Source organism: Diabrotica virgifera, chromosome 10, assembly GCF_917563875.1.
Source record: "Diabrotica virgifera virgifera chromosome 10, PGI_DIABVI_V3a".
Lineage (NCBI taxonomy): Eukaryota > Metazoa > Arthropoda > Insecta > Coleoptera > Chrysomelidae > Diabrotica > Diabrotica virgifera.
This window is the reverse complement of record NC_065452.1, coordinates 128,639,072-128,666,201: the sequence shown is the minus strand read 5'-3', so window position 1 is coordinate 128,666,201 and position 27,130 is coordinate 128,639,072. Positions and strand designations below refer to the sequence as shown.

Genomic DNA, 27,130 nt, shown 5'->3' with positions numbered 1-27,130 from the left:
AACGAAAAAAGGGGGTATTTTAATTTTTGTTTGAGTACTTATGGTAGAAATAGTAAACAAATGTGGCAACAAATCAGAAAGTTGGATATTCGTTCGAAACCGGCAAATAGAGAAATACCGCAAAATTTAGATAATCCTAATAATATAAATAATCATTTTCTTTTAGTAACTGGTAATATGACTGAGCCAGATCAGAACTTATTACTTTTCTATAATAATAATTTAAAGACAAATTTTAATGAATTATTGAATTTCATCACAGTTAATACAAATACTGTGAACAAATATTTACTAGAAATTAAAACTAAAGCAGTGGGAGTCGACGAATTACAAATTGACATGCTTTTGCTATGTTGCCCATACATTTTACCATTCATAACTATGTAATATTGTTAATACCTGTATTGAATTATCAGTTTTTCCCGATGAATGGAAAATATCAAAAGTTTTTCCTTTGCCTAAGAAATCCAACATAACTAGTATGAGTGAACTCAGACCTATTTCCATTTTATCTGTGTTGTCGAAAGTTTTAGAAAAAATAATAAAAAATCAAATTGAACAACATACAAGTCAATATGATATTTTACCAACTAGTCAGTCAGGCTTTCGGCGGGGCTACAGCTGTGCAACAGCGCTATTGGAAGTTACCGATGACATACTTCGAGACATAGATAAGGGAAATTCTAGTATACTAATACTTGTGGATTATACAAAAGCTTTTGACACAATAAATCATCAGTTATTATTCAATATTTTGCATTATGTAGGGTTCTCTCCAAATGCTATTAAATTTATTAAACATTATCTTACTAACAGATCTCAGTTCGTGGAAACAAGTTCGGGAATATCTAATAAAAAAAAATATATTTTGTGGTGTGCCCGAAGGTTCAGTTTTGGGACCGGTTTTATTTTGTCTATATGCAACTAACGTATCTACTGTTTTAGAAAATTGTAAAGCTTACATTTATGCAGATGATACTCAGATAAAAATTAGTATAACCGAGTTCGATAGTATTATCACAAATGAACGTATTAATACAGAATTGTCAAAACTCGTAAACTTTTCAAAAAGACATCAGTTAATCATAAATCCCACTAAAATTCAAATGTTAGTGTTCGGAAAAAACAAAGACGTCATTTCAGAGCAACTATCAGTCTCAATTGATGGTGTTGATGTATAATCTGTTAATGTGGCACGAAATTTAGGTTTAGAATTAGATACAGATCTCAAATTTGGCAGTCATGTGAATAAGTGCATTAAACGGGCTTATACCAATCTAAAAATGCTTTTTCCGCATCGTCACATTTTAGATCAAAAGACAAAAATTTTATTGTGTCACACAATGGTTCTCAGTCACTTTAATTATTGTGATACAGTATATGGTCCGTGCCTTGACAATATAGAAACAACACGTATTCAAAGGGCTCAAAACTCTTGTCTCCGGTACATCTACGGCATCAGAAAATTCGAAAGAATTAGCCATAAACTGATTGAAGCTAAATGGTTAAATATGAAGAGTAGAAGAGAGTTACATTTGACCACATTGTATCATAAAATAATATTATATAAGTCTCCACCAGATTTATACAATAAAATTACGTTTCGCAGTGATGTGCACAACATACATACTCGTTTCAGAGGCCAAATATCACCACCTGCTCACCGAACTACTAAATTTCAAGGATCATTCACATATATGATTTTTAAAATATATAACCAAGTACCCCAACATCTAAAATATCTACCAATAAGGACGTTTAAGACTAAGTATAAAAGTATTATACAAGAAAGTAAATAGCAATTCTTTTTCTTTGTATTTTTTTTTAATGTCATATATCATTACTTTTTGTTTATAGTAATAAAGGGATGACACTTCATTGTATCAGCCTAGCTGTTTGTCATCTCTTTTTTGCAGAAATGTATTATTAAATTTAATATGTAAGTATTATAATGTATTGTTACATATCATTCTGCAAATAAAACATATTATTATTATTATTATTATTATTATATTGTAACTTTTCTATTTTTATTATTTTCTATTCTTTGGCTATTCTCGCAATACATTCTCCCGTGTTTGTTTTCTTCTGTAACCATGCTTTTTTAAGCATCCTTCTGTAATACCACATTTCAAATGACTGTATCTAGCTCATTTCGGTGTTCTTCAGTATCCAGCTTTCAAGTTCATATTGTAATAAAGAAAACAGGTATGGTTGAAGTGGATATCGGTGGGAAGGCGCATTTTATCAACGAAATTAGATATGTGTAAGACATTCTAGAAGCCGCTAACGATAAGATAATTTAACATCGCATTAATCATTGTAAATTAGTCGATGGATATTAGTACAGTGAAAATAATTTGACGAGAACTGGATGAAAATGAATATAAAGGATAAATTTAAAGTTTTTTTACTTTAATGACAAAAAAAACAAGCTCATTGGCGGAAACCAATTCAAAATTATTTTGTACATCATATTTGAAACATTATTTGGTTGAAACATCTCATTTTTATTGGCAAAAAAATATATTAATTTGTATGAACTAAATTACAGTTCTGTTTATCTTAAAAGGGATATGTTACTATCAACATTCACACAGTGTTGCCAAACTGAATTTTGTTATTTTTGGCGTACATTTTCCTACCGATCTACGAGGGTACAAGAACATCTCAGAGCACTTACTCTCAGTTCTATCTAAGGTCTTTATTGCAGACACTTGCTTTCATTTTTACAAACTCATTTCTTGCTATTTCTATCCTGGCTCTTATTTATGTTGTTTGATACTTATTTTCTGAAATTCAGGTTCCCAGGTATTTGTATATATATGTACCCTTTGTATTGGTACATCTCCTAAATGTATGTTTGTTTTCTTTGTTATTATCATATTTTTAGTCTTTTATCTTCATTATTCACAGAAACTGCTTGTATTATTTCATAGTAGTTGGAGTAGTTTTGCAGAACTTGCCATAAGCATGGTGTCATCTGCATATCTTTTGTTATTAATAATTCTTCCATTAATTATTATTTCTTCATTTTCAGAGAGTAGTGCTTGTTCACAAATAATGGATTCACTATACACATTGAACAGTAATGGAGACATACTACATCCTGCCTAACCCCTCTCCTGATTTCAATTTCTTAACTGGATTCGATATCTATTACAATTTGTACTCTTTGATTCCAATACACGTTTATTATTATTCTTAATTCCCTTTTGTTTATGTTTTTTGTCTTTAGAATTTGGACTAATTTTTCATGTCTTACTTTGTCAAATGCTTTCTCAAAATCAACGTAACAAACATGCACATCCGCTGGATTTTCTGCTTTGCCATTTTTAATACCATTTTAATACTACTCAAAACTGCACAAATCATCTATTTTAAATCACTCAGTTTGAGGACCAGCATTTTATCCTATACCTATTTTCTATTTAGTGACATCAGGATGAGGTTTAAAAAGAAATAAAAAGACAGAAATTATCAGATCTCTGTCCCAGTGGCGTAGCTGACAGCCCCGCAGGGCTCGCAAGGCGGGGGCCCTGACGTTAGGAGGGGCCCCTTAAAGCCTTAAAACTTAACACCTCTTTCTTTAATTTGGGGACCAAAACATATTTTCCTAATAAGCATCAAAATAGGGAATTTGGAAGGAAGTAATGAAGCGGGTAATTGACATAACTCTTCCTCTTACTGGGTACAATTTAGCGTTTCGTGGACATGTTTGTAGTTTAGATGAAAGTGAATCCCAAAAAGGTAATTTTTGTCAGTGGTTCTTTTACTATCTAAATATGTTTTAGCTAAATTAATCTATAAAAACAAATAACTTATGTCCCCAAATACAAAACGAAGTTATGAATTTGCTGGCTCAAGAAACCGAAAACAAACTGATTCATTTAATTAAAAAAAGTTGTTTTTATTCAATAATTCTTGATACCACTTTAAGATTAAGATATTTTAAAACGCGATCAGCTTAGTTTTATTTTCCCGTATGTAAAAATAACTTGCGATGAAAATAGTTTACCTTCCAAAGCAGAAGTTGTTAAAAGTTTTTTGGGATTTTTTCGCATATTAGACCAAAGTTCAGAAGGTCTTGTAAATGAAATTTTAAAATTTATACAATCAAAGCACCATTCCGTACACAACAACTGCAGAGAAAAAGGGTGTGACGGGGCAAGCGTTATGAGTGGTGAATATTCAGGCGTACAAAGCGTTCATTGTGTATCCTATAATCTAAACTTAGTGTTGAATGATGCCGTTGCTGGTGTATAGGAGTTGGTTTCTTACCATATAATTAAGAGATTATGTTTTTTTTGTGCAAGTATTAAAAGATGACATGCACTATTATGACTTTTATGCACAGCACTATTATGACTTTGGATTCATCGCGTTTGCCAACACTTAAAAAGGTTATGTGAAACCCCGTGGTCATCCAGATAGGATGCTGTATGGCTTTGCATCGAGCTTTTCGACAAGGAATAAAATCTTTAACGACAATTTCATTGCTATCTGAAAAACGATGAAAAAATAGAAGCTAATGCATTGTTCGAGCATATAAATAATTTTGAAAAAAAAAAGACTAAGTTTTTCAACCTAATAAAAATATTTGTAAATTAAATATTTTTAAAAGATTTTTAATTGAAAAACTTTATTGGCCCATTTCCTGGTGACAACCTCCAAGGCTTCTACAATATGCAAGCCAAATGGATGCTGCAGTGAAGACGAGAGGGAAGGAATTCTACACTATGCAATTCACAACCCCCGTCTGCAGCGTGGTAAAGCTCCAACGGAAAATGGACCTAGTTACTCTATAGGAGTAATACTAATATAAAAATAAAAATGTATACCATTTTTATTCATTCAGTTGCGGTGCGAAACTAAAACTGTCTTAATTTTTACTCAGATCAGAGAGTGCAGCCAGCACTCTTATCGACGATTTCACCTCTTGTTAGAGGTTCATCAGAGACTGCATAGGCTGCTTTTCTCTGGCCCAGGTAAAAATCTTCGACATATCCATCTCCCACCGCAACTGACGAGATGGTAGTAGGTGCCTAGCGGCATCTGCTAAATAAAAGACTAAGTTTTTCAACCTAATAAAAATATTTGTAAATTAAATATTTTTAAAAAATTTTTAATTGAAAAACTTTATTGGCCCATTTCCTGGTGACAACCTCCAAGGCTTCTACAATATGCAAGCCAAATGGATGCTGCAGTGAAGACTAAAGGGAAGGAATTCTACACTATGCAATTCACAACCCCCGTCTGCAGCGTGGTAAAGCTCCAACGGAAAATGGACCTAGTTACTCTATAGGAGTAATACTAATATAAAAATAAAAATGTATACCATTTTTATTCATTCAGTTGCGGTGCGAAACTAAAACTGTCTTAATTTTTACTCAGATCAGAGAGTGCAGCCAGCACTCTTATCGACGATTTCCACGAATAATTGGCCCGACGAAATGGGCCAATAAAGTTTTTCAATTAAAAATCTTTTAAAAATATTTAATTTACAAATATTTTTATTAGGTTGAAAAACTTAGTCTTTTATTTAGCAGATGCCGCTAGGCACCTACTACCATCTCGTCAGTTGCGGTGGGAGATGGATATGTCGAAGATTTTTACCTGGGCCAGAGAAAAGTAGCCTATGCAGTCTCTGATGAACCTCTAACAAGAGGTGAAATCGTCGATAAGAGTGCTGGCTGCACTCTCTGATCTGAGTAAAAATTAAGACAGTTTTGGTTTCGCACCGCAACTGAATGAATAAAAATGGTATACATTTTTATATTAGTATTACTCCAATAGAGTAACTAGGTCCATTTTCCGTTGGAGCTTTACCACGCTGCAGACGGGGGGTTGTGAATTGCATAGTGTAGAATTCCTTCCCTTTAGTCTTCACTGCAGCATCCATTTGGCTTGCATATTGTAGAAGCCTTGGAGGTTGTCACCAGGAAATGGGCCAATAAAGTTTTTCAATTAAAAATCTTTTAAAAATATTTAATTTACAAATATTTTTATTGGGTTGAAAAACTTAGTCTTTTATTTAGCAGATGCCGCTAGGCACCTACTACCATCTCGTCAGTTGCGGTGGGAGATGGATATGTCGAAGATTTTTACCTGGGCCAGAGAAAAGCAGCCTATGCAGTCTCTGATGAACCTCTAACAAGAGGTGAAATCGTCGATAAGAGTGCTGGCTGCACTCTCTGATCTGAGTAAAAATTAAGACAGTTTTGGTTTCGCACCGCAACTGAATGAATAAAAATGGTATACATTTTTATTTTTATATTAGTATTACTCCTATAGAGTAACTAGGTCCATTTTCCGTTGGAGCTTTACCACGCTGCAGACGGGGGTTGTGAATTGCATAGTGTAGAATTCCTTCCCTTTAGTCTTCACTGCAGCATCCATTTGGCTTGCATATTGTAGAAGCCTTGGAGGTTGTCACCAGGAAATGGGCCAATAAAGTTTTTCAATTAAAAATCTTTTAAAAATATTTAATTTACAAATATTTTTATTAGGTTGAAAAACTTAGTCTTTTATTTAGCAGATGCCGCTAGGCACCTACTACCATCTCGTCAGTTGCGGTGGGAGATGGATATGTCGAAGATTTTTACCTGGGCCAGAGAAAAGCAGCCTATGCAGTCTCTGATGAACCTCTAACAAGAGGTGAAATCGTCGATAAGAGTGCTGGCTGCACTCTCTGATCTGAGTAAAAATTAAGACAGTTTTGGTTTCGCACCGCAACTGAATGAATAAAAATGGTATACATTTTTATTTTTATATTAGTATTACTCCTATAGAGTAACTAGGTCCATTTTCCGTTGGAGCTTTACCACGCTGCAGACGGGGGTTGTGAATTGCATAGTGTAGAATTCCTTCCCTTTAGTCTTCACTGCAGCATCCATTTGGCTTGCATATTGTAGAAGCCTTGGAGGTTGTCACCAGGAAATGGGCCAATAAAGTTTTTCAATTAAAAATCTTTTAAAAATATTTAATTTACAAATATTTTTATTAGGTTGAAAAACTTAGTCTTTTATTTAGCAGATGCCGCTAGGCACCTACTACCATCTCGTCAGTTGCGGTGGGAGATGGATATGTCGAAGATTTTTACCTGGGCCAGAGAAAAGCAGCCTATGCAGTCTCTGATGAACCTCTAACAAGAGGTGAAATCGTCGATAAGAGTGCTGGCTGCACTCTCTGATCTGAGTAAAAATTAAGACAGTTTTGGTTTCGCACCGCAACTGAATGAATAAAAATGGTATACATTTTTATTTTTAAATAATTTTGAATTTGCCGTTAACATTACTATTCAAAATACTTAACTTTGTTAATCTAACATCAAAACTTTTGCACTCTGAAACAGCAAAGTTCACGGTGATAATCTTCGAGAAATTCGTTTTCCGAAACTTTAGCAGAAGCAGCAGGAATAGTAGGGCATTATACCGGAATTTAAAAATAAAGGGATAAAACGTATAAAAAAATTTTACGATGAGCTCAGCTGCGACGAAAAAATAACTTGTATACTTGTAACAACTTACTAATAGGCTTGTCAGATTAAGAGACATGTACAATAGGTTTCCATTCATATATATAGTTTTTTATATTCCCAAAAAATCTATTAAGACTAACTGATGAAAGCTTATTAAATAAAGGCCAAATATTGTCATTCAATCGTTATTAGTTGTCGTTATGTTTATAATATTGTTAACAAAAATTGTCACAGGGGGCCCCCTTAATCTTCAGCTACGCCACTGCTCTGTCCCAAATTTATACCACCAACATTGTTTGCTTAGAACGTTGTACTAAAGTAATAAGGTAATGAGATCAATAAAAGATTTGTGTTTACAGAAAGATATGTAATTTTAAGTACAAAATAAGGAAGAGATACTTACAGCCCATAATGACATGGAAGGCATATCATAATTGTATTTATCTTCTATCAGAAACTCATGAGAGTCCACACATACACCATTAACATATTCACTGGATTCCAGTTTCACTAAAAATAAGAAAATACCTAAATATACAGGGTGTAACAAAAAGGCAGGTCATGAATTAAATAACATATTCATGGACCAACAATAGTTCTATTGAACGTAACTTACCTAGTACAAATGTGCACATAAAAAAAGTTACAGCCCTTTGAGGTTACAAAATGAAAATTGATTTTTCCAAGATATCGAAACCTATTATAGATTTTTTTTATTGAAAATGGACATGTGGCATTCTGATGGCAGGAACACCTTAAAAAAAATAACAGTGAAATTTGAATAGAATAGAATAAAGCTTTATTCTCAGGATTCACAAGTTACAAAAATAAATTGTCAATAGAGAGAATGGTGTCAATTACAATTTATAAGGGTTGCTGAAACAACCTACACTTAACATAAAAGTAATATTAAAATATAATAATAATAACAGTGACCTTTAGATTCAGATAAAAGCCCTCAGTCTACTTGCAGGTCAGCTTGAAGGTATTCTTCCACTTTGTACGGTTCTAGGTGTATGAGCAACTGTTGAACAGACCTTCTATATTTACTTATGTCAGTTTCTATTTTGATGCTGTGAGGCAGTTTATTAAAAAATTTAATACAGGCATATTCTGTAGTTTTCTCAGATGTTGTTAGTCTATGTATTGGTCCATTATAGTTTATGAGATTGTTTCGTGTATTAGAATTATGGTTTGTTATGTGTTTCAAGAATTTATGTCTATTTAAAAAAATTAAAAGTAAGCATGCATATATTATGTATGTATTATCAACGATAAACCAATTAAAATTATGATAGACACTGGCTCGGAAATAACACTAGTCAACAGAAAATTAATAGAAGAAGTTAATTTAACAAATTTAATTTACAAAATACCTAGGGTGAACTTAGTGGGCGCAAATAAACGGACATTGGCAACGATAAACGAGGGCATACGAATAAAGATACGAATGGGTAAGAGATTTTATGCACTACAATGTGTGATAATGCCAAATATGTCGCATGACATAATCGTAGGAGTTGACGAATTGACAGAAAAATACGTAGTAATTGATCTCAAAAATGATAAGATGAAACTCACAGAGGAAAATGAAGAAGAACAGGAACGTTTGAAAAATGACAAGGAACCTGAGAAGCAGAAAATGGACGAATCAGATAAAGAACAAACAATGGAGATGAATTTGGCAACGAAACAAGGACAAAGAAAAAGCGGAGAAGGCGGCAAAATAAGACAAAAGAAAACGAGACATGGGATTCCTCAAAAGAAGAGTTGAGCCCAGAAGAAGAAAAAATGAAAGTAACAAAAAAAAATAAAATCTGGGATTCCTCAAAAGAAGAGTTGAGCCCAGAAGAAGAAAAAATGAAAGTAACAAAAGAAAATGAGACCTGGGATTCCTCAAAAGAAGAGTTGAGACCAGAAGAAGAAAAAAGGAGAGTAACAAAGGAAAATGAAATATGGAGTTCCGCAAAAGAAGAGCTGAACCAAGAAAAAGAAGAAAAAATAAGATTAACAAAAGAAAACGAAAAGAGTACAATTGAAACAGTGTTATGCAAAGAAAAAGTATGTGAAAACGAGGATGCAGAATACACGATAAACATGTGTAAGGAGTTTGGGGGAAAAGAAAGAGAAGAAAAAGAAAAGGAGGTGCGTTTGAATTTAAGAGACTATGAAAATTTAATAAATGAAGAACATAGAACGGCCCAAAAGTTTGAACATGCATTTGAGGTGAAAAACTTAGGAAACTGTCTATCGAAAACGATAAGTATTTAATATATATATTTAATAATATATTATAGATATAAATATTTAATGGATGTGTGAATTGTTCGTAAGGGGATTTTTCCGCATTCTCTATTTCATTTGTTTGTTTTCGTACGAGTGGTCGTCCAAACCAGTACCTGTGGATCTTTTGATCACTGAGTGTGTTTCAAAGATCTACATCTTTTGTTTTTTCATAAACATTATCTTACTTACTCTAAAGTAATTAGGGAATTAAAACTTGAGAATGGCATTGTCAGGTTGGGCGTAGATTTACGTTCCTGCTATGTCTAGGTCTCGAATGTTGTTTTTTGATTGGAATGTGTCTGAAGATATTCAACCTCTCATCTTCACCGATGAGCCCATAGAGGTTGAAGAGGGCGAAACACATTTCTAAGAGCTGGTGTTTGGATCTTCGATTCTATTCAAAAAAATTTTCCCAGCCCGAAGTAGTGGATGTGTGAATTGTTCGTAAGGGGATTTTTCCGCATTCTCTATTTCATTTGTTTGTTTTCGTACGAGTGGTCGTCTAAACCAGTACCTGTGGATCTTTTGATCACTGAGTGTGTTTCAAAGATCTACATCTTTTGTTTTTTCATAAACATTATCTTACTTACTCTAAAGTAATTAGGGAATTAAAACTTGAGAATGGCATTGTCAGGTTGGGCGTAGATTTACGTTCCTGCTATGTCTAGGTCTCGAATGTTGTTTTTTGATTGGAATGTGTCTGAAGATATTCAACCTCTCATCTTCACCGATGAGCCCATAGAGGTTGAAGAGGGCGAAACACATTTCTAAGAGCTGGTGTTTGGATCTTCGATTCTATTCAAAAAAATTTTCCCAGCCCGAAGTAGTGGATGTGTGAATTGTTCGTAAGGGGATTTTTCCGCATTCTCTATTTCATTTGTTTTATATGAGTATTTTTATATGAGTATATTTCATATAGTATAAAAGTACCCGATTCCGTATGAGTATCGACAACAGGTGAAAGGGGAGATTAATAAAATACTGGAACATCAAATCATAAAGACATGTGATTCACCGTATATCAATCTAATCGTGATAGTAAAAAATAGGTTTTGAGGCATGTTGATTCGGAAAAGATCAGAGGAATTTACAATATTCACGATGTGTACAAGTATCACGAGTAAAGGAAGGAAGGATACATAATAGATAGTTAAGGTAGGGTATAAACTCGAGAAAATCAGTTGCAGATGCAGAGAATTTTATCGAATTCAAAAGGCGGGGATTTGTTATATAATTTTTATGGGGAAAATTTAGAAAATTAATTTATGTCAAAGACCACGAGATCATAGATTTTCATCGCCCTGTATATGGCCAAATATTGTAAATCAGTATTGTATGTAATTAGTCATAAGCAGTGGTTCGCGAAAAGTGAAAATCGTTCAGCATTAGTGTTTCTATGAACGGATTTATACAAACCAAACGGTCGGATTAGAAAGTACATGTATTCGCTTTGCAGTAAACAATAGGACATTTATAAATGCTTCTTGGAAGGAAAGACGGTAAAACACCATTATTGTTGAGTTTTAGAATATATCGGGTTTTTATAGCATGTAGAAACACAAAAGTAATTTTGGTGTCTCCTGGAATTTGACAAAATGGAAAAGTTGTATACAAAATGAATTTATTCTTAAGAAATGAAAGGCGGGATGTAATGTGTAGAGCGGATGTTTTGTGATTGGCGAGAGAGACGGATGGAAGGAGAATAGAGTGTTTGAGTCTGACTTGGAGGAGGAAAAAAAGTTTCACTGTGTAATGAAGATCTGAGGAGAGCAGTCCAGTTTTTGAAAAGTAAGAAGTCTGTGTAAAGTGGTGAAGTTGGCGGCCGTGTAAGCAGAATCGTGTTGAAACGAAATCGTTGATCGAGTTGAGAAGTTAAATCTCCTTGTGTCCAAAGAGATTCCTGTTTCTATCTGGAACGAGTAGCCGGTTGGTATCAATTTGCACAAGATATCGAGCAGAGAGAAAACAGGAGAGATTTCGAGCGAGTGTTGTTGTTTGTGAAGCAGTTTGGACGAGAAGGATCCTAGGAGCACGTGTGGGAGAATCAAGGACTACACAATCACGGGCGCCCATACAAAACTTTTCAGGGGGGGGGGCAGACGTGAAGATGTTGCACATTATATTTTGTATATTTCGGATAACCATTATATATATATATATATATATATATATATATATATATATATATATAATAAAGTATTTGATTTATTATCGACCGTATATTATTTAAATAAAATTTTGGTATTTTTCGGGTTCTGTCGGTCAGGAATTAAAACAATTCTATTTTTTTGTCACTTAATATTTCGTCAACTGATTGTTGACTTCATCAGAAGTGCACTACAAATTTACAAGAAACAAAGGTATAAGCAACATAAGAAAAATTACATAAAACACTACTTACAATGTGGAATTGTTGACAAATGAACAAAACAATTGTTGACGAAATATTAAGTGACAAAAAATAGAATTGTTTTAATTCCTGACCGACAGAACCCGAAAAATACCAAAATTTTATATATATATATATATATATATATATATATATATATATATATATATATATATATGTGCATTTGCTACCCATACACCTCCGATTGCTACATCCTTAGTTCGAGTGTGCCTCCGATTTTACGAGTTCGCCTCCGAAATCGGAGGCGAACACGTACAGTCATGTTTCTTGTGCATTTATTTGCTAACTCGTCTGTATAAGGCGTTTGCCAATTTTTTAAGTAGAGGTAAAATCGAGTCATTAACGTCTATCGATATACATTTTAGTTCGCCGTATCTGGCGTCAGAGGCGCAGCTTGTTACACGCGTATATTCTGTCGTTAGCCGAAGGTAGTGGGCGCCTCCGATATATACGCTATGTCCACCGGTTCACTGCGCCTCTTAGTAGTGGCAACATCGCAATCATTTAATCGCATAATGTAGTCGGAACCTGATACACAATGATTATGAATAGCTAGATATAAGACACTGCAACGCTAATATTTGTATTTTCTCACCGTAATAGAAAATTTTATGCAAGTTTGCATTTGACTAAATTCGTATAATTTCGGGGTAATCTTAAATTTATCAGATCCTAAGTAGGTATCTATCTTTATCTATTTATAAAATAGGGCCCGTGATTTAAATTAGAAAGTCTAAAAGGACAAAATTTAACTTTCTTTTTGCGTACATGGCTTTCAATAGTAATAGCACTTAATAGTGATGTAATTAATATGAGTCTTACTTTTCTTGTACTAAACGTACCATACAATTGTTTTATGTTTTATTAACACTGTCCTTATTCTTATTCCTTTATTTTGATGTTAATCAAACTCGATACTGAAACACAGCTTTTAATGTAAATAATATGAAAAGGAATTAAGGCCGTTCCTCGCGATTCTGGGCATAGGAAATTCCAATGTTAAAGTTTAAACAAAATGACGCAAAAACTATGGCAGATATTGAGATAATTCTTTTTTTATATGAAAGGTCCTAAAAAATTCTAGCGCACTATTTGTGTATGAATTATGAAATTGTTTAAACAATACACTTTTTAAAAATATTTTTGTTTAAAATTAACATAAAAAATAGTAAAATAAATATGGCGCTATAGAATTTTTCGCACTTTCCGAATCTGTTTTTATTTTTTAAATAAAGTGTAACACAAAACAGCTATTTTGTTTAAACTTTTTAAAAAATCCAAAGTGCTGGTAAAAATTGTCTCTGTCGATCCGGCACAGGCTCTCCTTGTCGATATCTAGCCGACAGGTAGATATCGACAACGATATAGGTACGCCCTCTCGCTTTGGGGTAGTCATAAATATTTTGAAAAGGCTTATTCAGACTTTTGACAAACCAGTGTGATAGTTTTTAAAATGGGTAGTTCTCGAAGACGTTTCTGTGCGCCACGCAAAAGTCGACGTCGATTGAGGAAATTTTATGCAAGCCATCAGTAAGTACCGATTATTTAATTTAATTTTGTTTGAATAGAAGTATTTTCTGTTGATTTTTGGCATTTTCCTTCTAAATTTTTATACTAACTGTTTTTATAACAACACTATGGTTCCGTTTTACTTATATAATAATAATAATTGTAGATTGCAGCCAGTATATTTTTTTGTATTTCAATCAAAATTCTTTTCTTTTCTTCTTTACATGAGCTTAGAGCATATATTTTGCAGTAAAATCAATGTAAGATCAGATCCTGGAGTTTTCTTGGGATTTATGTTTTCTCGTATTTCTTTTTTAATGTAACGGGAGTAATTTCTGAGCTAACTTGAATTGTTTCCATCCCTGCTAGGTCTACTATATTTTGTTCATTTGTTCAAAATTTTGTGCTAAGTAATTTGAAACCTCTCTGAATTTGCCTGACTATTTCTTGCCCAATTTCCATTTTCTAATCTAATTGAAGGGGTGGTTGAGTGACTGGTCATTTATTGGAAAAAATTTCATCTTTATTTATAATCTACATTTAAAAAACTCGTAAAAAATTGGATTTCGGAGCATCATTTTATTTTCTGTATATACATGAATATGAAAATATAGTTAAAAAAATCATCAGAAAGTAATAGAACTTTAATTTTTTAGGAAAGCAAAGCTTACTGTGTGGATGAAATTCCGAATACGGCACTTGAAAGTGAAGTTCGTCCTTCAACGAGTGCGTAAGTGAACCATTTTTTCTCATTATCTAGTAATAATTTGCAATAACAAAATTGCGTTTTTTAGATATGGCCAAGTAGATACTGGAATTCGAACAGAGGGCGTTTCTAAAGAGTTTCAGATTCTTGAAAAATCAGGGCAAATGGAAACTTTGTAAGTAAAATATATTTCTCAGGACCATAAACACTTTATTTTCAGGTCACCTTCCAAAATTTGTGGAAGAACAATTGTAGACGTCATTTTTCCAAAGCTCTGCTAAGTTTTCCACACTGTGGTCTATTTTCTTGTGATGGTAGCACAGTAGAGTTGTTGAAAGAAACTAGGAAGGGATTGGAATCGACTTTTCTATTCCAGTGTAACACCTGTAAGTCAACTGTGGAAGTTTCCACTGATGATCCATATTCGAAACAGACTCCAGTCAATACTGCTGCTGTAACTGGAGTGATATCGATTGGATTGGGATATGCCAATTTAAAAGAATGGTGTTCTACCCTAAATATGCCAGTGATGTCAAAAATCTACAAGAAAATAGAAGGAAAGCTGTGGACAATTTCTATAATACAGCCACGGAATTGATGCTAGCTGCTGGAAAAGAGGAAGAAAGTCTAGCACAAGAATGGGGTGAAGTTGATCCAGAAGATGACAAAGCTGTCATTAGTGTAATAGCTGATGGTGCATGGGCAAGAAGATCTAATAAATCTATATTTTCGGCCAATTCGGGTGTGGCTTCTATCATAGGAAAAAGAACTGGCAAACTATTGTATTTAGGTGTAAAAAACAAGTATTGTTGTGTGTGCGTCAAAAAATTCTATCACTCCATACGTATGTTACAAAAATTATAACGGTACTTCGACTGCAATGGAAAGTGCAATTGTTGTAGAAGGTTTTAAACAGAGCATACAAATGCACAACTTGAAATATAAATATTTTATTGCTGATGGCGACAGCAGCACGTACAAAAAAATGTGTGAAGCCAAACCGTACGGCAATAACTTTTTTATTGAGAAAATCGAGTGTAAAAACCAAGAAAGGTGGCTATCAGTAAGGTGTTTGGCGGCAGCAGTGTCATATATTCCCGTGGAAATTATTTAAATAATATATTGCAAAATATAAGCAAAAATGCAACTGGTCATTACCAAAATTTATTTTCTCAAAGAAAAATTAAAAAATGGATACAAGAAAAAAAAAACAAAAAAAAAATATTTTAAAAAACAAAGTAATAATAAACCTGATAAAGACTATGGTCTAAATGCAGAAGAGTCAGTTCAGTTGTCGGATGAAGAATTCGAAGCAAAAAAACAGGAATTTTTAAAAAATCTGGTAAAAAATATCTCAGAAAGAACAGAGATTTTTAATAATACCACTGCTCAAGGTAATAGTGCTGCTTGGTATGTAGAACGTCAACAACGGTTAACGTCCAGCAATTTCGGAAAAATATGCAAATTGCGAGAGAAAACAGACAGAACTAAAACTATTGAAGCAATATTGAATCGAACGTTTTGTTGAAATAGATTTACGGAATATGGAATTGCGAATGAACCGAAAGCAAAAGAAATGTTAGAAACAATTTTAAATATAAATATTGAACTATCAGGACTTTTCATACATGATGAATATCCCTTTCTTGCAGCTAGTCCTGATGGCTTAATAGGTGACTCAGGCGTAGTCGAAATTAAATGTCCATATAAAGCTAGATAACTTACGTCTGAAGAAGCTATTGAACAAAACAAACTTCAATTTTGCCAATTAATTGACGGTCAATTGCATTTGAAAAGAACTGATTCCTATTACTACCAAGTACAAGGACAGTTATTTATTTCGAACAGCGAATACTGTTACTTTGCAGTATGGACCCCAAAAGGAATTTTATACGAAAAGATTTATAAAGATATAGAACTGTGGGAAAATATGCTACCAAAATTGCAAGATTTTTATTATAATTTTTATTTGAAACAACTTATAAAGAAGTTTAGTTTTCCATCGTAGCTATATCGTTTTGTTGATAAACTTGTAAAATTGTACTTACAATACTTTCTTAGAAGATGGTTACGACATACAATTTTTCTCAACAAAATTATTCACATACGTATTTTCTAACATTTTTGATGAACACTACTATCTCCATCGGCTATTAAAAGTTTGTACGTAATGCCATGCGTGTACTACATTTTAATCCATCTAGAATTATTTGACTTTCCATTGCAGTCGAAGCTTTTGTCCAATTTTTGTAACATACATGTTCATTCTTACCTTCTCCGTATAATTTACAGTAGGAACAGTATTTGTTCCTAAAACTTAATCTTTTGTATTCTGTAACCAATAATGGCTACAGCTCCAGAATTGGGGTTATACTTTGTTTTATATCATACACTTTATTCAAAATAACCACATTATGAATTTTCGTGATCCAAAAATATTAACACAGAAAAAAAAAACAACCCTAACCTGCTTTCCTTGAGATCGTTCTGAAATTGATAATCACACACTTTTTAAGTTTGCATTAAATTTTGAACATAATTAAATATGTATCACTAATATTCCAGACTCACTAGTTTGCTTTTTTTAAGAAAAACAACTTACTTATTTTTTGTTACCATTGATTTTCTCAATTTCTTATATACCCATATACGCTATACCCATAGTTACATTTAGTCTGTGTCAGCCATTTATTTATGATTTAAAACTTTTTAATAATAATCAATCAAAGTACAGCTCCCGGAACGAACCATGGCCGATGTGAAACGCTGTCGACGATCGTACGCCCACTTAAACTCTACAAGTCTACACAGACAGGATTTCTCTCAACGACCATGGTTCGCTCCGGGAGCTGTATTGTCATTTAGATCATTACTTGAAAATTAACTAATCTTCTTTTAATTTTTTTATATGATGTTTTTTGAAGAAGGATGATTGGATACCTCTATGTACCTTTGATTAGTTGTAAATAAATTATTAAAGTTAAATAAATTTTACTTCTAAGGTCTGTTATTCTAATTACCCCATGAAGATCGTCCACTTAATTGCTAAAGACAACATCACTGCTAAATTGTCCGTAAAAAGTGACAAAAAACAAAAGAAAATATACATTACAAAAAAAAGGAATTCAGTAATACCGTGACCTCAAAATATCTCTCTATATTTACATTAGTTTGTTAATTTTGTTCTATTTAAAAATTTTAAATCTTAATTATTATTGTTCTCGAAAACATCACTTTGCATGATTCTAAATACTATAATTTACAATTTTATGAAAGTCTGTTATTTTAAGTAACCATAATCTTATTGAAGAGAAGAATGACAACAAGTTTATCATTGTATTGTTACTCCAGGGGTCTGTCGCTTCACTAATCGCCTCTAGTAGCATTTTTGACCTGAGATTTTAACAGATTTGGTTTATGTGCAGAAAGAAATTTTTGAAATAGGGATAGGCAACTCATTTTTACCGTTACGTTTTAAATGGTTGGGCCTTAAACAAAAAGTAATTCCAGGGGGTAACACTTATTCCAGCGCACTGTATATAATAATGTAATATTTTTTGCAATAAACATATTTCTAACGAATGACCATATTTACCGTGAGCCACTGTATAAGTTGAACAATAATATATAAGTTAAAAAATAAAAAAATATTAAAAGAAAATTTTTTAAGTAACGCTTTTCTTTAGTTACGAGTGACTAAAATTAAAAATCCTATAAAAAAATCAACAAAAAAGCAAAAAATAAACAAAAATTGAAAAAAAATCTAACACATTCGTCAAAGAAAAGCGTGGAGCGTGTTCATCGAATAAACAGTTTTCGCCCAACGCTTATCTTTAAGGAATGTGTTAAGATTTTTTCAATTTTTGTTTATTTTTTGCTTTTAGTTGATTTTTTTTATAAGATTTTTAATTATAGTTACTCCATTAGCTTGCTAATCACCGAAAAAAGGTCGTACAACTCGGGAAACCACCGGGCGAAAGCAATTACGCATTAATAATCTTTATCAATACCAATACCATATAAAAATAACAGAGAAGGTACAATACAACAAAAAGTTGCGAAGATTATAAAGAGAAACCGAAGAACTGTACAGTACCTAATAAAAAGGCGGAAAGACTAAAAGAGAGGGTGCAAATAAATTCCAAACTAGAAATACGAAAAAGTTAAGTATAAGTATGAATCATATGTAGCAATCACGATAATTAAACGATAAATTTGGCAACATCTACAGAGGTGGACCCGCACTTGCAACATCATATAAAATATGCAAATGAGGCCATAGAGTACGTTCAGTGTATGGAGGCAAACATGAACTACACAAATAAAATAACTGTATAAAATTAGGTTAATAAATGTTTACCCCTCTTTCTTTGCCTTTATATTATACATCAAAATAAGGTTAATGATGCATTATATGTGCACATACTACCTTTAGTTTTGGTGGAGCGATGGACGTCTGTTGTATGTGCGGAGGCAAAAAGGATACAAATGCACATATATATATATATATATATATATATATATATATATATATATATATATATATATATATAGTCTACAGCACCCGAAAAGCTAGGGGGGGCCACGGCCCCCCCCTGCCCATGGATATGGGCGCCCATAACACAATCCATGAGAAGAAGTAAGGAAGAGAAAAAAAGGTTAGTCAGATTATTTGTGAAACGGAGAGAGTTGTTTTATATCACATACCATATTTGTTTATTTTTATTGAAAAGTTCTACAGCATCATTTAGTCATTCATAAATTCAAAGAAGAAATAAGTAATCAATTCAAAAGGTGAAAAGTAAATTTTTTTTATATAATAGTAAGAACATTCTAACAAATTATTTAAATGAAAATTTTGTTAAAAAAAAGGAGATAGCAGAATTAAAGATTAATTTATTAGATAAGAAAATGTTCTCGAAAATGATCGATGTCCAAATTGTGATAAAAAAAGGTGATTTAGATCATATTTTTTTTTGAATGTCAAAAATATAAGAATGAAACAGATCGATTTATTCAGCAGCTACATAGGCTTAAAATACCAGCTCCGTTTAATATCCTTAGTATCTTAGCCAATGGACAAGAGAGTATGTATAATGCGTTGGTGATGTTTCTGTCAAGTACCAAAATAGTTTTGTAGTGTCAAGTATTAAAAGTATATGTGTATGTATGTATGTATATAGAGAAAATGGTGAGCAACTTGGACAGTCCATAGCAAGGCGGCTTTCGAATTGAGTAGGGAGCCGCGGAAGATAAAAACAAAGAAAAAACTTGCTATGGAACTTTGAGGACCTCACTGTCTTGTTTATTATTATTCTTATCTTATTGTTATTAAATTTTTGTAGATCGTTTTTGAACACACCTGTGATGTTGAAAGGAGGCTATAATTAGCTTAGTACCATCTCTTTACATAAATTACCTCTCAACAGCTATTGAACTAATTTTTCTTCATTATTGATATTTTATGGACTTACGGTCTTTAAATATTTAATCTTCTTGATATAGTAGTCATGTACATATAGTAGCAGTAGCAAAAGTCCAAGCAGAAGCGTATTCAAACCTATACGATCAACTTGATACCAGGGTAGGCGAAACGAAGATATATAAAATAGCCAAACAGAGAGCAAAGAAAGCAAAAGATTTTAATCAGATTAGATGTATCCGAGATGAAAATAATAAAATACTAGTTCACGAAAGGTATGTCAAAAAGAAATGGAGAAAGTACTTTGACAGCTTATTAAATGAAGAATTTGACAGACAGCCTGTAGAGTCAACGGAGACAGTAGCAGCAATGGTCACCAAAATAACCAACGAGGAAGTGGCTCAAGCGCTTCACAAAATAAAGAAAGGAAAAGCGGTAAGACCAGATGATATTCCTGGGGAAGTATGGAGAGCATTGGGAGAGACAGGAACAAGGTGGCTAGCAGGTCTATTTAATAGAATTATGGAAGTCGGACAAATGCCAGACGAATGGAGAAGCAGTATACTGGTACCTGTTTACAAAAACAAGGGAGATATACAACAATGTACAAACTACAGGGCTATAAAACTGCTTAGCCACACCATGAAAATATGGGAAAGAGTAATAGATAGACGGATACGTGAAGAGACCGAAATATCCGAGAATCAATTTGGCTTTATGCAGGGTAGATCAACAACAGATGCAATTTTCATTATAAGGCAGTTGATGGAAAAATACAGGAGTAAAGAAACAAACGCTCATATGGTATTCATTGATCTTGAGAAAGCATATGATAGAGTTCCTCAAGAGATTCTGTGGTGGGCACTCAATAAGAAAGGAGTCCCTGGTGAATATGTAAAGATTGTGAGGGATATGTATGAGGGAGTGACGACTAGTGTTAGGACAGGTGTGGGAGAGACTGATAAATTTCATGTGAAAGTAGGATTGCACCAAGGCTCTGTGCTTAGTCCGTATTTATTCTCATTAGTTTTGGACCAGATAACAGCGAAACTACAGGGTAACATTTCATGGTGCTTAATGTATGCTGATGATATCGTGTTAGTAGGAAATAGTGAAAGAGACTTAGAACAAAAACTGGAACAGTGGAGACAAGCTCTGAAGGAAAAAGGTTTAAAACTTAGTAGGACAAAAACAGAGTATTTGGAATGTTCATTTAAAGATGGAGCTACTAAAAATAAAATGGTATCTTTGGATGGTGAAATGATTGTGAAAAGCAATAGTTTTAAGTACCTAGGATCGGTATTACAGAGTAATGGAGAAATATATGGAGATGCATGCAGTAGAATTAGGGCTGGATGGATGAAGTGGAAAGAAGCGAGTGGTGTGTTGTGTGACAGAAAAATTCCAATGAAGCTGAAGGGAAAATTCTATAAAACAGCCATAAGACCGGCTATGATGTACGGAACTGAATGTTGGGCAGTGAAAAAGAAAGAGGAACAAGGAATGCATGTGGCGGAAATGAGAATGCTTAGATGGATGAGTGGAGTGACAAAGAAGGATAAAATTAGAAATGAGTATATTAGGGGAAGTCTAGGTGTGGCACCAATTGATGCCAAAATGAGAGAGCATAGGTTAAGATGGGTTGGTCATGTTCAACGTCGAGACGTTATTCACCCAATACGAAGAATAGCTGAAGTGCAGATTCCTGGAAGGAGTAGGAGAGGAAGACCAAAGAAGACCTGGGGGGAGACGATAAGGCAGGACATGTTGGTAAAGGGGATTAACATTGATATGAATCAAGATAGAATTGTGTGGAAAAATGCAATTAGGGAAGCCGACCCCGCATAGGGATAAGGCAAAGAGAATGATGATGATATAGTAGTCATGTTGTGACTGGCTGATTGACATAAAGTCCTTGCCATAACAAACAAAAAAAAAATAGTTGCAACAAAATTGATTTTTAGCATAGATTTAAATCTTATGCTCTCCAATGTATGCCGGAGGACAATTTTTTAATTTGCTACCAAATTCAATAAAAGAAATATTGCATTTTAACAAGTTCAAAACCAGGTTAAAGTTGTTTTTAACTGACACATTGTTTTTATTCTCTAGACGAATTCATTGGCTGGAACAATAGCTAGCAACTGATTCCGATATTTTTATACTTTTAACAATATTTTATCAGTCTCGTAATCTTGTTCTCTACTAAATGTTTGTTACCATTAATGTTTTTAATAAGATAACTTTAGTTTACTTTAGTGTAGTATTTTTTAATAACCTACTTATTGTACTATAAGTATACCATGTTTGTGACTTGTCTTATGTCATGTAAATGATACAAAAAGATCAATAAATTTATCTATCTATCTATCTATCTATCTAATTTCTTAAAATTTGGTAAGGGACATTCATAAGCATGAAAATAATGTTATGTATCCATGATAATTAATATTTATTGACGGAAAACTCCATTTTACAATTAAAATTAAAAGTCAAAATTAAACATTGAACACAAGTTAACTTACATTACTTACAATTAAACTAACGACATAAAAAAATTAAAATCAAACTAAAATAATTCACGTGAAATAGTCCTTTTAAAAGCATTTAGTGTGACTCCCATAAAGTCGATATTTGGAAACTCATTTACACTAGAAACAATTTTATTTAAAGGCATATTTTCTGCATGACGTGTATTGCACGATCTAGCAGATAGCAAGGGACATCTTCTCAAATTCCTAGCTGGAACATAAAAATCTATTCGACCCAGAATGCTAGGTGCAACAATAATACCATTTAACACCTTAAATACGAAATTAAGGTCAAAGTATCGCCTGCGATCCTCTAGACCAGCGGTTCTCAACCTTTTTTACTCAGCGACGCACTAACGTACTCCTTACAGATTCGCGACACCCTTATATGTACAAATTTTTGCTAGTGGTAGTTAAGTCAGCGTTTCTCAACCTTTTACCCTTTGCGACCCAATCTTCCATAATTATTTTCGCCGCGCCCCCCCTCGTTCAATAATTTTGACAAAAAACAGTAAAATCTTACTTTTTAGTATTGAGTGCTCTTTATGATTATAACTCCTATTCAGTGTTCATGTGTATTTTATTTTTTATTTTGTCAGAGTTTTGTTTTGCTTCGATTTTAGTAAATTAGTTAATGATGTTGGTGTATTTTTTATATGCTCACGCCCCCCCCTAGGGGGGCGCGCCCCACAGGTTGAGAAACGCTGAGTTAAGTACAGTAAACAAGATCTCCCGCTTTGCGCAACTATTCATAACGCAAGTTATATCGGTTAAATTTTAAAAACAGTTAGAGAGGAAACAATTACGGATTGGCACTTTATTGATTGGTATAACGTGGTATCTAATAGTTAAAAAAATTGTTGAATGCATGATTGGTATATTATAACAAGTAAAAAAATATAAATAAAAATATCGTATTCGTAAATCTCGCGACACACCTGATAGGTTCTTCCGACACACCAGTGTGTCGCGACACGGTGGTTGAGAACCGCTGCTCTAGACGGTGTAAATGAAACATCTGCATGACCTGACTGGAATTCAATTGCATTCCTCTAGTACCTAATCTATAGCGCAGATATCTAACGAATTTATTTTGAATCGATTCAATTCGATATTTGTGATTCTCATAACTTGGACCCCAAATCACTGAACAATACTCTAGTAATGAACGAACATAACTCAAAAACAATCTCACAATTACAAACAAATTATTAAAATCATATGACATTCTGATGACTAACCCTAATGTATGATTAGCACGCGCAATAATGGCATCATAATGGTCCACGAAACTTAGCTTACTATCCAGTAACACACCTAAATCCTTAATGACCTGAACCCTAGATAAATCCACATCTCCTATCTTGTATTTAAAATCACTGGTGGTCTTATTACATGAAAAAATAATATATGAGCATTTCGAAGCATTCAATCTAAGATTATTTTCCTGGCACCAATGTACTAAAGAATCCAAGTCTCTCTGCAAACCCTCACAATCAGATTCTGACCTAATGCATTTAAATATCTTTAAGTCATCTGCAAATATCAGATATTCAGATTTAAAGTTCCTACCAATATCATTTACCAACAACAGAAAAAGCTTAGGACCCAAATGGGAACCCTGCGGAACCCCTGATACGGCTTCAAATCCATTAGAAACACATCCTGCTGATCTTACTTGCAAATACAAAGTAAACCAAGCTAACAAAGAACCAGTGATACCAAAGTTTCTCAGCTTTGTAATTAAGACATTATGATCTAGTAGGTCAAAGGCCTTACTGAAATCGGTGTATATAGAGTGCACCTCGTAACCCTCATCCATTGCTGTACCTATACTATCGATATACAAAAAGAGGTTAGTGAGAGTAGAACGTCCGCCTACAAATCCATGTTGGTTGTCCGTAATAATGTTCCTAAAACAATTATCCAAACTTGGCAAAACCATTTTTTCAAATACTTTAGATAAGGCTGACTGAATACAAACTGGCCGATAATTTTTGATATCACTATGATCTCCTGCCTTGAAAATAGGACACACAAAGGAATGTTTCCATCTGTTCGGGAAAATTCCTGTCTGGAGAGATTTATTAAGAACATATACTAATGGTTCACACAAGGACACTGCACTTTCTCTTAGGAACAAATTCGGTATCAAATCAGGGCCAGCCCCTTTATTGACATTTAATGACAACAACACATTCAGTAAATTGTCAAAAGTGACTTGAGGTTACTAATTTCCACCTCCAGCTGTTGTGAGAAAATTTCATTACTCTCCAGGTTATCCAGAGATTTACCATTAAAAGTGCTGTATACAGTACCAAAATGTTTCGCAAACAACTCTGTTATTTTTTGTTTGTCATTCTCACTTTCCTCACCTAGAAACATAGAGCCAGGGAGAGCACCATGTCCGTTGGTTTTATTTTTGATGAACTTCCAAAATTCACCAGCGTTCTCATTTATTCTCACTTCCATCTTTGATAATGCAGGTTGTTCAAATCTAAATGGCTTTTTTGCTGTTAACAGTGACAATTCTGAGAGCTACGATGATTGCAACTCAGATAAAGATCCTGAATTTCAAGTATTTAGTGAAATTTGGTCAAATTTCTATTAAGGAGACAATTTTTTATATTCTTATAATAAATGTTCGCAAGTAAAAAATTGTAAGGGATGTACTTAACATTGTTTACATCCACGTTCACTTTGCATAAAAACTTAACATTTTTTACTTGCAAACATGAAAATAAATTATCTCCAGCGCTATATAATTATTTTTATTTAAATGTTTTAGAAAACCTGAAAGGTGTAAAATCATTTTAGGAATCGATTCCAGCTGTTTACCACAGATGGTATCTAAATTTAAAATGAATTCCTAGTACCTACCAAATTATGTTAAGTCAACACCACTTAACATGTTACGTTAAACTGTTTCAAATATTTTAGGTAAACAATGTTAAGTTGTAGTTCATATTTTCATTCTTTTCTAATTAATCATTTTAAAAAAATATTTGGTTTTCCATATTTTGCCTACATTAACAACATATTCAGCTAGTTTTAACATGCTTCACACTCTTATTTTTAATAAAAAATATAAGAATATTTTTTTCAAAATCCAACACTTCAAAACTTCTTTACTGTCCCTTACCATGTTTTACTGCCGGACCCCTCATTTAATATTGTGTTTTTTATATACTTAAAGACAAAAGGCACTTCTGATAAAATAGATGTATGCGATTCTACTGAATTTATCGATTTTAATATGGGCTGCAGGATGTAGTATATTGTAACAAATTTCAATTTTTACTGTTTTTTTCTGGAAAAAAACAGGTTTTTTCCTGCGCCCAATTTTTCCGGAAATTTTAAATCTCTAATCAGAACTCAGAACTCCTGCAACCTTTTTTTAATGCATTCTGCATTAAGTTAAGACCTTAATAAAACAAAAAAGATGTAATTTTCTTCGTCAATTTACTGCTATAAATAGTTTTTTGTCCATAAAGTACAAATGAAGATTTTCAGTTGAGAGGTTTTGGAGTTTAGGTATCGATTTGTACTAAGCTAAGTTAGGTTCAATTGAGCTATTTCTGGTCCCAGAATATGTTATTTAATTTATGACCTGCATTTTTGTTACAAGCTATAAATTTATTTCAAAAAATGATGCAATATGCAACAATGATGCAATATTACTTACATTTTTTAAGACTAGGTTCCAAACTATCAGATTTAATACCATTGGTTTCTTTTTTCCCATACACTGCAAAAAATAAGTCAATATAAATGAACTTAAAACAATTTTCAGGTAGAGTTCTTACATGGATTCTGAAATTTGTTTTCCCAGGAAATAGGTCTAAAAGGTAGTTTTTCATCATCACTTTCTTCATCACAGTCAGTTATTCTTTTAAATACAGTATCTTCATTCTTCTGGTCAACCTTAAAAATAAGACAATAAGCATTCAAGTCTACTTTATATAAAAATATGCATACTTGGAATGAATTTTTCTTTATGGTTGGCATGGTCAAAAGAGGAGCAACATCATTTTCCTTATCACTGCGCCCTTCTGAAGATCGAACTCGGACAACATCAGCACCAACACCCTCAGAAAATATTCCTGAAGACTGGACAAACTTGGGGGTATTATCTCTAGGTTTCTGTCTTCTTTCCCTGCCCCCATTTTTGTTTCTGTCGTCCCTTTTATTAAATCTGCAAGGTACAAATCAATTAATTACAAAATAATTTTACTATCAGATCAGAATACTCACTCTTTCGGTGTTTCTTTCTTTCTAACAGCATTTAAATTTGGCACAAATACTTTTTTTGCTTTTTTAGGCCCAAGGGTTAAATCTCGTGGTAACTTAAATGATGTTAGTCTTGTATTACTTGGAGCCTCGTCTTTGACCATTTTATTGAATTATATTAGCTTCTTATTGTTTAAATTATTATTAATTTACTAATCGTCGTATGTCAATCACCTATATACACATATACATATTGAATTTACAAATTGATACTTTTTTTTAGGTTATGTCGTATACCACGCTCCACGCTGCAAAATCGTCAATCACAGAACTCAGAATACTGTCCATGATGTGTATAACTGGTTGCAGAACTTAGACAGGCTAGGAAATAAAAATGTTTGTGATATTGTACTTTTTTCAAGTATCTATAATTATTATAATTATTGTAAGAAATTATTTATCATATTTCAATAACACAACAAATAATGTGATTTAAAATGTTTAATAGCAAGACTAAATTTGTATTACTGTTTTATAGACAAATATATATTATGTA

The 27,130-nt window shown here is 33.0% G+C and overlaps 2 protein-coding genes across 2 annotated transcripts in view; one reads left to right on the top strand and one right to left on the bottom strand.

Annotated features, from left to right (window-relative positions):
* The window catches only part of LOC126893443 (DNA-directed RNA polymerase III subunit RPC4), a 36,459-nt gene extending 9,578 nt beyond the window's left edge, over window positions 1–26,881 (bottom strand). Inside the window, exons 1-5 of the mRNA XM_050663643.1 lie at window positions 26,599–26,881; window positions 26,323–26,539; window positions 26,151–26,268; window positions 26,030–26,092; window positions 7,884–7,990 (exon numbers count right to left, since the gene is read on the bottom strand). Coding sequence (XP_050519600.1) covers window positions 7,884–7,990; window positions 26,030–26,092; window positions 26,151–26,268; window positions 26,323–26,539; window positions 26,599–26,738 — 645 coding nt within the window. The 5' untranslated portion in view covers window positions 26,739–26,881. The remainder of the gene's footprint in view (window positions 1–7,883; window positions 7,991–26,029; window positions 26,093–26,150; window positions 26,269–26,322; window positions 26,540–26,598) is intronic.
* LOC126893444 (uncharacterized) lies at window positions 14,385–15,441 on the top strand. Its single transcript, XM_050663644.1, has 2 exons — window positions 14,385–14,566; window positions 14,612–15,441. The coding sequence occupies exon 2, from the start codon at window positions 14,893–14,895 to the stop codon at window positions 15,253–15,255; it is 363 nt and encodes a 120-aa protein (XP_050519601.1). The 5' UTR covers window positions 14,385–14,566; window positions 14,612–14,892; the 3' UTR covers window positions 15,256–15,441.
* Window positions 26,882–27,130: the final 249 nt, after the last annotated feature.